Below are 12,117 nucleotides of genomic sequence, written 5' to 3'. Positions count from 1 at the left end.
AGCACTCACTTCACTATAAAAAAAATCCTTCAGTGAATAATCAACAGAAGCATTATAATTAAAGTATAAGCCTCATCACTTGGAAAAAAAAAAAAATCTAGCAACTCCAAAGACTTCAGTAAGACATACAGTATGCAGCAAGAGCAACAGAGATCCTGAACCACATAGTTTCAATTCAGCACTTAGTCTAGCTCTGTAGTAGTCCAACTACTATAGAGCAGAAGTATCTCAAGGAAGACCCCACAGTCTCACACCTTCCATCTCTCCCTCTACATGCTATCCTATAGAACCCTTCACGGCCCAACCCATCAGCCATCTAACTGGCAAAACAGAAAAACAACCTGGTCACAAAGTTCATGCTCAATCCTAATATCTAGACAATAAAAGCTGAATTCTGTAATTTCCATAAATCAGTATATAAATAGAACAGCCTTCATGCGATAACAGCTTCAGACATAAAATCTACAATATACCTTCACAGACATCAATGCAATTGCTTTTAGGAATATACTTACAATTTTCTTCCTGCCATCATGATAACTTTTGGCAAATAGCGATAGTCCTTGAAAAAAATCCACCTATTTTCTAGCAAATCATGCAAACAGTAACTACAAGTTATCACATTTCAACAAGAAAATTTAGCTCTCCTCAGCAACACCACCCCTGTTGTCATACATCACCAGACACAACAACTTCTGTGGGATAGCATTAATTACTCATTAAGCTATTAAACATTTAACTTCACTGACTGTGTAATTACCTTGTATTGCAAATGCTTTGAAAGTAGAATGTCATCAATCTTACTGACTGCCTTTCCATAAACTGATGTACACAAACGGAACCAGAGCATGAAATGCAAACCATTCTGTATTTCCATGCTTACAGAGAACCTGATCTGCATGTACAACCACCAAATGGCTTATCACAAATCTTTAGCAATAAAAATACAAAGGCAATCATTCCTGAGCTAAAGATGAAGAAGAGCATCATGCAAAACTCGTAGTCATGACTCCTTCTCCTGCTCTCAAAGATCTTCACTACAAGAGCACTAAACATAGTTCAAAATAATGACTCAAAATACTATCACTCAGGTCATGTCTCAAGCTCAGAGGTAGATTTCACAGGATCCCATTGACACCCTATTACTTAAGCCTTTCTCTCCAAATTTTGGTCTCCCCTAAAATTTTTTAGGCATTGTTTTAGGCAAAAGATTATTTTTCCACCTAATACCACTGTGTAATTACAGACTGATAAAAACTTATCACTTTGTGATTTCTCCTTAGTTCAGTTTATGTATCATTGCTTTTACTGCTTTATGTAGTGGTACCAGGCTTTAGGGCTCTAATCCTTCACAGGCTCAGCAAATAGATGAAAAATCTAAGACTGAAAAAGAACAAATGTGATGGTAAAGTTCAGAAAGAGAAAAAGAAAAAAAGAGATCATGACTTACAGATCTATTATCATAACATTCATTTCTGGAAAAATACTGAGAAGAGTAATCAAGCCATCTCTCTAGAGGACAGTTTTATTTGCTGTATATCATTCACAAACAGAACAATGAACTAAACATTTACTCATCAAATGCTCTGGTGACATCAAACTTCTTCGTGTCACAAATGATAATTTTTTCCATATATTTATCTTGACAAACTGGAGAAAATAGGATGACGTTCCCTAAAGACAAGTGCAAGATATTAAATACAGACAGGAATAATCACTGAAACAAACACAGAATATAAAACAGCAGGGATGGATGACTCAAGATGACATCACCACAGAATGTGTCATGTTCTTGTAAAGCACAGAACACTGTGAGTACAGAGTACAAAAATGTTTTTACGCTTCTCAGTGTGGGTGAAATGACCCACACTGAGTTAGACTTCTGTGGCCACTTCAGGGCATTGCAAATGGGCACAGACCGAAGGAAACATGTTCAGATGAGAATAATGCGCAGCCTTAATGGTATGAGAACTAATATTGAGAAGCAGAACTAGAGAAAAAACCATAAACAAGTGCAATCCCTACATATATTATTTTAATATCTAGGATAATAACTACCAAATATAGTTATGAAGGAAAAAGAAAATAAAATTACTTTCTAAGTCTATGTGAAATGGTATGGTAACATGCTGATTTCCATTTCAGTAAGGCAGATATATGAAGACATTTCTTATTTTTAAGGCTAATAGACCAAAGCAGGATAAAGCTTGCATGGCCTTCCAACTTCTGCTCCTGGCCAAGGGAAATGATGAAACAGAGCAGATTAAGAGAAACAGATGGGTCTCACACACTCTGCCTCTGCTCAGCCACTTCTCCCCTCCCCTTTAAAACCTGCCTGTCCTCCCAGCTGAGCAGCACCCAGTACTCAGATGTGTCCACAGAGCTCAGCTGGAGCCAGTACTCAGTGATTCCTATCAACATCTCCCTGGCTTCTTCTTCAGAATTAAAGCTGTGGCATTTTTAATGAAGTGCCCAAGATTGGTTAGGAAGATAATCTTCTGAATTTGGGCCAGTGCTGCGCAGTCAAACTAAGTGTCTGTCAGATGGCAGAAATATGGTCTGAATCCATCCTTAAAAGTCTACTGGATTGATCCTGGGAACATCAGTATCTGAGACACATGCCCAGTCTCTTTGCTTTCAGCATTAAAGCTGAAACCAGATGATGTCTGTGTCAGTAATAATCTTACCGAACACTATCTTAGTCACTTCAAAGAGGGGTCTGCAGAGCTGGGAAGTGGGGAGCTGAAGCTGAGCCTCATGCTTTGAACACCATTGCAACAACTGAGCAGTGAGATGGCCATCTTTCTCTCAGAGGAATAATCCATTGCAGAATCACCACTGTACTACAGCTACCCATGTGCTATTGAGTAGATGGCAATAACACAGGCGTAGTAATAGTGAACTTTTGTGCATAAAAGGAATAGAAAGTGATGGATGTAGCAGCAGCCACAGACTGGCAAGTGTTTTACATGATAAATAGTGCTGCAGACTACAGAAGAAGAGTTAACATTCAAAGGCCTGCCTAGCCTCCCACCCACGGAGATGGTTGAGTCACCATCCCTGGATGTGTTTAAAAACCATTTGGATGTGGTGCTCATGGACATGATTTAGTGGAGGGTTATTAAAGTTAGGGTAGTATGGTTAGGTTGTGGTTGGACTTGATGATCTTTAAAGTCTTTTCCAACCTGAGCAATTCTATGATTCTATGATTAAATACATAAACTGCTTGGTTGAACTGCTGTAGGCTTCCTAAAACCAACTACACAAGCATTGTGAAATAACAACATGCACTTAATCAAACATTACGCAAAAGGTTCTCAAAGGTTTGAAAGTAGAGAAGTAATATTTTTTTCAAGCCATGTAATAATGTCATTTATATTTAAATGTTTAACATAAGAGTTCTCTGCTAAATTTGGACTTCGCTGTCTGTCTCCCCACCCCACTTTCTTTAATCATTTCACCACCTCCTTTGTTGGAAATGCAATTTATTTCTCTACGTGTCTATGCAATTCTGGGAAATAGGTTTACTGTGGCATGTAATGACATACGAAAACATGTTGTGGAATCATTTTTTCTTTACAGAGGGGAATGATTTAGCACATTCAGTCAGTATGAGGCAAAAGCAGTTTCACGATTTCATTTCATTTTTCTTTAAGTCTATGACCATTCCAAGAACACAGTTTTGAATGATTTCCATACACCCAAATAATGAAATGACTGGTGTAGCATGATGTGTTTCAAAGAATTTGGAAAACCATTTTGACCTTAAATAGCAGACTTCAGTTAAGTTTTAAACATTTTCCTTGCCCCTTCCATATAAAGTCACTTCAGGTGTTTCCTAAATACTTTCTTGAAACAAATGCTTGATATAAAGGAACATTATTTTTAACCTGCCTTCTCTTTTTCATGCAGCTTTTTCTGCAACTATTTTTTAGACAAGCCCAAGTTTGAGAAGATCATAGGATCATAGAATCTTTATAGTTGGAAGGGATCTCTGAAGGCCATCTACTCCAAATGACATAGTACTTTCTAGTCTGTCAGAGTTACTGAGTTCTTAGGTATCTGAAAACACTATTTAAAAGCACAGAAAACAGAAGCAAAGTTTACATCTTGCTTTTTGCTTGTGATGTCACAGTTTATAGAACTGCTTGGGCCCAAGAGTACTGCCACAGTAACAAACAGACCTTTGTGAGCAGCAGATGTCAACTGCAACTAGGGTTAGGACAACTACACATCAGTAATGAACCATGTTTGTGTAACCAATGAAGTAGGTGTGGTTTGCACTTCAGAAGAAGGTCCATAATAATAGCCTATCTTGCTCATGTAAGACATGTACAGGTGTTTACCTGACAAAGTAGTTGATGATGCACTGGTCAGGGCATTATATTTAGGCTGTCTTCATAAATGAGTGGTTAACTATATATTTTGCTCCAGGACTTAAAATTACAGAAGGAAAAGATGAAATACATATTTCTGAAACTTCTAAGCAGAATCCTTAGGAATTCATCACAAAGCAAAAAACAATAGTAAAGTCGTAATAGTGAACCACTTGCATCATATACATTGAGAAGAACAAAAATTTCAGGAGTACAAGAGACTTATACACGCTGATATCGAAAGTCAATGCTGGATTTATTTTTCTTCATCTGACATTCACATCAAGCATTCATATGATTGTGTTTCAGGACCACCAACAAAAAAAATCTGTAAATCCTTTCTAATTTAGTAAAAATGTGACTTCAAGGAAAATATAGTCAAATGATGGGAAAACGGATTGGAGAAGAACTAAATTTGGAAACAAGTGGTCATGAGTGACTAAAACAAATGTTGATTTCAATTTAGCAAAGCATTTAAACTTAAAGAGTACTTTAACTGAATCAAGGATTTAGGATAACTATTGTAATTGAGAATGGACTCATTTAAAACTATTAGGTGCTCACTTGCACAGGCAACTATAAAATTTAAAAAGGTGACTGAAAATTTAACATTAATTCTTCCTTATTTTCCTTGTTATAACACAAAGTAGATTTCCAGTTCTGTCAGTTTCTCAATGTTACTGCTCCACATGTTTTAAGGGACCAAATGCTGAGAAAGAGTTAGGAACTCAGATTGTAATGTCAACAGATATACTGACAACAAATATAGTCTTGAGCACATCACCTAACTGTTGTCTCCTTCCGACACGTGGCATTATATCACATGTATGGATACATAGGAAAAGACACAGATACATACATATAGACATGTTACATAATTAATCCAATACACTACAATGCACTTTGAAAACATAGGAAGAGTAAATACGTGCCAAAAATGAAGAATTCGTGTTGTATTTACTACCACTTTTTAAGTTACTGTCTCACAGTGTTAAAACTAGATATAATCTACCAATTCATTGGAGTATTTAGGAAAGAGCTGTCTTTCCCCCAGCTCTTCTTCCTTTCTCACTTATTCCCCAAAGCTCTAACTAGAAGTCTCACTGACAACAGTTAACAGAACATAAGAAAGTTCTTAAAGAACATTCTCATTAAAGTTGATTATTAAAAACACAGTTCTCAGTATTGATTATTAAAAATAAAATTTAAAAAACCTTCTTCTTCTCACAAATATCTTCAAAATAAATTCCATTGGAGTTCCATTTTTATTTTTTTTTTCTCCATAAATGAAATGTCCTTTAGTCAGGAAGAAGTCTAACAAAGGTATTTCTGACTACATGTAGAAGATATAACAAATGAGCAAATCAGAATCACAGAACAAAACTGAAGAGTAAAGAGATATTTTAGATATTTGCATATGAACTTCTCAGGAGATGGAACTTCTCAATCCTTTTCTCAGTTTACTAACTGTATTTATCTAAAGTTCTCGAAGAGTTTTTAACTCAATTAGCTCATTGTCTCCCCAAAAGGCAATGTAAACATTTTCACTATTTTGTCAGAAAGAGCATTCAGAGCAGAATTCACCCTGACTAACCCGGGGGACATGTTGCAGCTGGTGGCTCTAATATTCTATTTTATGCTTTTCAGAAGAAATATGGACCTCACACTGAGTTCAGTTACCTTTTAAGTAAGTCTAGCTCTAGGCACTTGGGGGATGACTACTTATCCCCATCATTTATGCAGGAAATGAAAGCACTACTCAATTAGCAGCCAAGATCCACCTGTAAAGTATAAAATGCATCACAGAATCTATGGAATAGGTAATATATTTTGGTTTCCAGCAAGGAACTGGAATGTTGTTTTATCTCAGCATGCAGATATTCATAAACTATTTTACACTATTTCTATATATTCTGAAATATACTGCATACAAATTTAGGCTTTGAAGCTTCTCTTCTTTGACCCAGAGAGCAATTTAATAAAAAACACTTTTCCAATTAGAGTGGTTTGCAAATGAAAAACAAAATCCAACACAACAGAAAATAGCATTTCTGAAATTATGGTACTATTCTCGTCTTTGGTGGTGTTAGCTCTTTTCAGTATCAAGAGAAGTAAACGATTCCTTAAAAATATAGCAATAAATGCAGTTGTTATACACACAGATGACTTCAACATTACAGCAACTCTAATAACTTAGCTAAACTATGTTGAAAGAAAACTCACCTTGAAAATCAAATCTTTTTTGCCATAGCGAAGTTCTTTCAGCTGGGCTTGGATCTTTTTTGACTGAAAGTGAGGATAATACAATCAGTGGGTTTAGTTGTTTTTTTTTTTTTTTTCAAATATTTATTTTTAAGACAGCAAGTTCTGAGAACATGAAAGCGTAACTGGAGGCATCACCTTCAAAACAATCTTCAGAGCAGAATGAAACTGTTTGCACACAGTTTGGGAGAGAGGAAAGAAGCATGAGCTTCCTGGTAGGCAATTCTACACATGAAATATGTTTGATCTCATTATTAAAAGAATATTGATTTTACATAGTTATTATGCTTGAAGTATTGAACCTAGTTAAAGAGCAGCAAATAGACTGCATTTCTCTGGCCTATATAACCTAACTCTGGCAAAATGACAAAAAAATAAATAGATGGTCCTGTAGTAGCATTTTTGCTTATTCTAATGGCACTAACCCTCTTTAAATCCATAAATTTGTCAGGATTATTCATCAAGTCTAAAACTTTTAAGGTTTAAAATACACTCGCTATCTGCTGCCTTGAATACTGGTGAGCTAAGGGTTTGGTTTCCTAAAATCCTCTGACAGCAATGGTTCTCATGCAACAATAAATTTCATTTAATTTTAGACTTCACCTTTAGACTTAAAGACATGCTGTAAATAGTAAATCATCAGAGAAAATATCGAAAAATTAATTACCTAATATTCGAGATGTTAATGCAACTAGGAAAACCAAATTCAAATAGGAAGGGTAAATAGCAAGCTGTGTTGAACATTGCCAATTGTTTTAGCGGTAAACAAGGGGAGTATTTATACTTGTACTCAAATACTCTGGCATGTTTGAAAACAACAGTGATGACAGAGGAAGGTAACAGATTCTGAAAAGCTAGCAAAAAAATACCCAGTGTTACCGACTGTTAAGCTTATGTCTGAAGAAGTGGTTGCAGAACTTCATCTAGGCTAAATAGCCAGTACAACTGGAAATCACTGCTTGCACCTCATAAGTTTGTCTGTCTAGGTACAAAAGTAGAGTCTTTGAAGAAAACGTGGCCCACCTTAACTATGATAATTTTAGTAAAGAACTGTTATGCTTCTGTTCAATTCTGGCAACATGAAATGGACTTCACAGAAGTTATTTCTGCAGATGAAATCCACGACTGAAGTCATGTAAAAGACTAAGTAAGATTCATATGTAGAAATAGCCACTCTCACAAAAAGGTAAATAGCTAAAAGGACTGCTCCTATGAATACAGTTACTTGGGCACTTAGGGAAAACAGGTTTTTTTATATCATCGGCTATTTTTGCCTGCAGAGGAGATATTTTCTAATATGACACTTCCCTTGAAATAATGAAATGTTATAAGGATCAATAATAATAAATCTTTCGTGTTTCTATGAGTTATTTCAAAAAGGCATTTAACAATTCCTGTCTTATTCTAGGCATGAAGACTAGGGAAATAAAATTAGCTTAACATACATTATAGAGCAAAACGTATACTTCAAGAGCTTTATATATGTGAAATAACCATTCCCAAACTGTATTAGTACAAAACTTGAGTTTGCAGCTTGCTAACATATTTGAGTTGCCCATAGTGTAGTCACAGAAATGAGTTTGAATTGTTTATAAACATCGTGGTGGTGATGGGTTGATGGTTGGACTTGATGACTTTAGAGGTCTTTCCAAATCTTTATGATTCAATGATCATGCATGCATAATATATAATCTACGCAGAATCTCAGTGCAAAAGACTGACATGACATTCTTCTGGGTATGCTAACTTTGAAATAGAGAAAAACCTTCCTTACCTCTTCTGCATGAATACCACAAAGCTTGTTTCCTGACAGCAGCTTGTTTTTGAGGCTTTTGTTCTGAGGAAAGAAGTTTTATTACAGACTTAGTGACACTTTAAAGGATCATTTGAATACTTTATCTATGTTATCACACCAGTTTCATATTACACATGGATAACACCTCCAAGTCACTGGAAAAGACACAAAATGATATGATAGTTGCATCATGCTGCAATATCCTCTCTGACAAAATTCTGAAAACCTACAACTTTGCATTAAAACATGCTTTTGCAGGAAGTGGAGAGCACATAGAAAACCTCTAAACCACACCAGCAATCGCAACAATTTAGACTGGATGTACTAAGCAAAAAAGATAAGAAAAAAACACCCTAATCCTCAACTGTTGTCAAGGGCATAGCTCAATATCATTCTCAGTAAATCACTGTAACAATTGAGTGTGAAGGTGAAGGATGTCAACACTTAGCCAACGTGATGAAATGCAGGGGAATTGGCCATTAAAATTCACAACTTAATGTACTGCATGTCATCAAAATTTTTTTGATAAAGGCCAGCTAGCTGCATTTTGACCTCTTGGTGTTCTTATTCATGTAAAAGTTTCCAATATATTTCTTCTCATATTCAGGAGAAAAAAATACATAATCCTTGATAGCATGAATTTTTTATAGTCTGGTTGTTATTTCTGCCATCTACACTCATCCCAAAATTAACAGACAAGAGTAAGATTTCCCTGTGGTGTAACCGTCTTCACAAACTGTTCAGAAATTAAATATTTGGCAAGAAGACCAATTCCAGTGCTGGTAGATTAATGTATTTAAAAAAGTTGAAAAGCTTACAGCCCAAACTGTTCACTGCAGTTTTAATCATGTCATTAAGCCAAGTTACGGTGGTATTTAATTCTTTACTAAATTTGCACCAGCAGTTTCAGTGCATGTCTAAATCCAGGTGCAGAAACCTGCTGCCTGTTGTTTTTTCCCATACAGTTGGACGTACATATGCTCAAAAACAGGTAGAACCTGCAAGACAGTTTTCTGTCTTATTCTTGGGTAGATTTGTCAGTCTCTGTGCATACCTTTTCTTCTCCACTCATGCTGATGTAACTCTCAGATATTTTATTTATGCACTGATGTTATTTTCAAAACGTGAGACCAGGCTTAAAGAAAGCCAACATCTTTTTATGAACACTGCAAGTAAACCTATTATAAGGTTGCCTAAAAATCCCCATCAGGAGACTAATGTGAAAGCAGATAGAAGAAGCTGTAGGGACACCTGCTTTGACACTGTGCCTTTGGAACTGCTAGGAAAAATATAACCTTGCACTCTGAGTAGAGCAGCATATAGGATCCTGTCAACTGGGTTAGAAAAGTCCTTCAAGATCATCAAGTCCAACCATCAGCATACCCAGTCCCATCACTACACCATATCTCTCTATTCCCAACTTCTGAAAATAACTCCTTCATTTCTCTCCTTTGTTCTCCTAAATAAAATGTTAGCAGTAAAGCAAAACAATGATTGAACATCTAAAGAGAAACGTGCATGTTTTCACAGAATCACAGAATCATAGGGGTTGGAAGGGACCTCCAGAGATCATCGAGTCCAACCCCCCTACCAAAGCAGGTTCCCTACACTACGTATTTGCTTTTCACTAAAGTAGCAAACCCTACCAACACACACTGAGCAAATCACCCCTCTCAAGGAGAGAGGGAAGAGAAATAGAAATAGAAAAATATTCACATCTAAGAATCCTTAGGAAATTATTTGAAGTGTGATGCCAACAGTCCTTGATTTTCATGTCTGATGATATTACTACCTTGCACCTCAGAAATATTCAGGTCTCTTTACCTCTCTTCATCAGCTTCCCCCTACAATATCAATGCATAATGACTGCAAAGTGTGATAAGGTTTTTTTTGGTAACGTTTCTTTTTTAGTTTCCATCTTCCTGTTAGAAGACTTAAAAATCAAAGCACAAACTAAGCACTCAATAGAAACACTTCAGCAGTTGCAGTATTCATTCCTTCCTTTTCTGCCAACTCATATTTTTATAATCATCATACAGCTTTATATTGTGTTTTTAAAAATATATTCTCCTTATCCAACATAAATAATAAGCACCTCATGATGCAAGCACTGCCTTTATAGACATCATTATACCTGACAAATTACATCTGCATCTATTTTAAAGGGATTTATCATCATATGAAATCTGTACATGTAAAACTGTTATCTGGTATAAGCTGTAGTTGATCTACAGAAGGATAAAGTTATAACACCTATGGAAAGTACACAAATTTTCAGATGTCTTTTTTTGAAAGACAAGCTATCTTGACCTCTAGCCACACAGAGGAGTTGTTTAATATTCTGATACTGATCTTTTGTAATCTATAATACCTGTATTACCTCTTTGAAATAGCATCAGGATCTCTACCACAGATAAACAAAGTATACAGTAGAGACATCATCAATTTAAGACAGTTTACTTTGACTGATGGTCTTCGAAAGTGTGGGGACAGAACAAGTTAAAGCACAGAAAAAGCACTTTCAGAAAATTATCAACTTCACTTCAAACATTTTATCTGAGGTCTGACAGCAATAGTTGGATGTATACAGCATATATTTGGCTCTGTCTTCCATTGATAACATGAATGCTATGGTCTTATGATTTTTGTTATTGGTATTCCACATCATAACATCATGTAAAGTACAAGGAATTAAAGAGTTAATACTCCAGTTCCATGGACTGACGATTTTCTGGGTACCTGGTTCTCAGAAGAGAAGAGAACTACATATACCCCAAAACACTTTGTGTTCAGAGGGAAAGATAAAACTTGCCAGTCACAGGACTCTCTGTGTTTCTCTCTTCCTGACAGTGTGTGGGTGTGCTCCCCAGCATCTGGCTTTCAATTCAGAGTCAGACCTTCGGTTTCAGACACTCTCATTTTATTTATTAACCTCAGTTCCAATTATACATTGCACTACATTGTGTTATCCTGCATTCCAATATCATATTCAGTAAATTAACTTTTCTCCTCAGATTGTTGCCACTGTTCTGCGTTTAGGCCCATCTCCCGTATTCCTATCCTTCCCTTTTTCCCAGGCGTGGGTCCCCTGCCCTATCAGTCACAAAACAGGGCCGAACCAGCCCGTAAACCATTGACACATCATCCCCCTTTTCAGGCCAGTGGGCCTGCTGCCTGCCTGTCATGGACACAGATAGATGTAGAGGTAACTCTGTGACAGCAGCACAAATCAAACCATGACAAGCTCCTGCTCATCCTTGCAACATCTTTCTATTATGGAGATCCTATAAAAACCATTGACAAAAGCAACAACGGGAAAACCACTCCAGCAAAAAAACCCTGGACTGTATTCACTGAGAGTGCTGGGGCCGGTTGCCAAGATGAAAACTGCTTTCCATTTCCTGTTAAACAAAAGCTGTTCACTGAGCCCTTTAGAGGGAAAATCAGAAGGCAGCAACCGACCAAAATCAAATACCTCGACTTAACTGATATCACAATGTACTGGTACCCATTTTTGCTTCGGATATTAGCTTTATATTTCAAGGTGATGAAAAAATGTTTTATATAGCATGAAACAATGTGAGAACTTTAATCCCAGCAGGGTTGACTCAGCTCTTCATCTTTCTAAGACAGATAAATTGAGTTTCCCGCACTCTACTGTCTGAGAATTTTCAGATATGACCT

General features: G+C 36.4%; 1 protein-coding gene across 11 annotated transcripts in view; it reads right to left on the bottom strand.

Moving 5' to 3' along the window:
- Window positions 1-12,117, bottom strand: part of LOC116237891 (leucine zipper protein 2-like) — a 169,964-nt gene that overhangs the window by 35,364 nt on the left and 122,483 nt on the right. For 9 of the 11 annotated variants that reach the window (XM_090140241.1, XM_090140240.1, XM_090140243.1 and 6 more), the window contains 2 exons: window positions 8,413-8,475; window positions 6,600-6,662 (listed from right to left, as the gene is read on the bottom strand). The exons of 1 other annotated variant lie outside the window; for it this stretch is intronic. In XM_090140241.1, coding sequence (XP_089996367.1) covers window positions 6,600-6,662; window positions 8,413-8,475 — 126 coding nt within the window. The remainder of the gene's footprint in view (window positions 1-6,599; window positions 6,663-8,412; window positions 8,476-12,117) is intronic. One more of the 11 variants, XM_090140246.1, reaches the window with a different exon arrangement.

This window comes from Phasianus colchicus, chromosome 5 (assembly GCF_987193195.1).
Source record: "Phasianus colchicus chromosome 5, bPhaCol1.hap1.1, whole genome shotgun sequence".
Classification (NCBI taxonomy): domain Eukaryota; kingdom Metazoa; phylum Chordata; class Aves; order Galliformes; family Phasianidae; genus Phasianus; species Phasianus colchicus.
The sequence above is the reverse complement of the archived record's forward strand: the minus strand, read 5'-3'. Positions and strand labels throughout refer to the sequence as shown.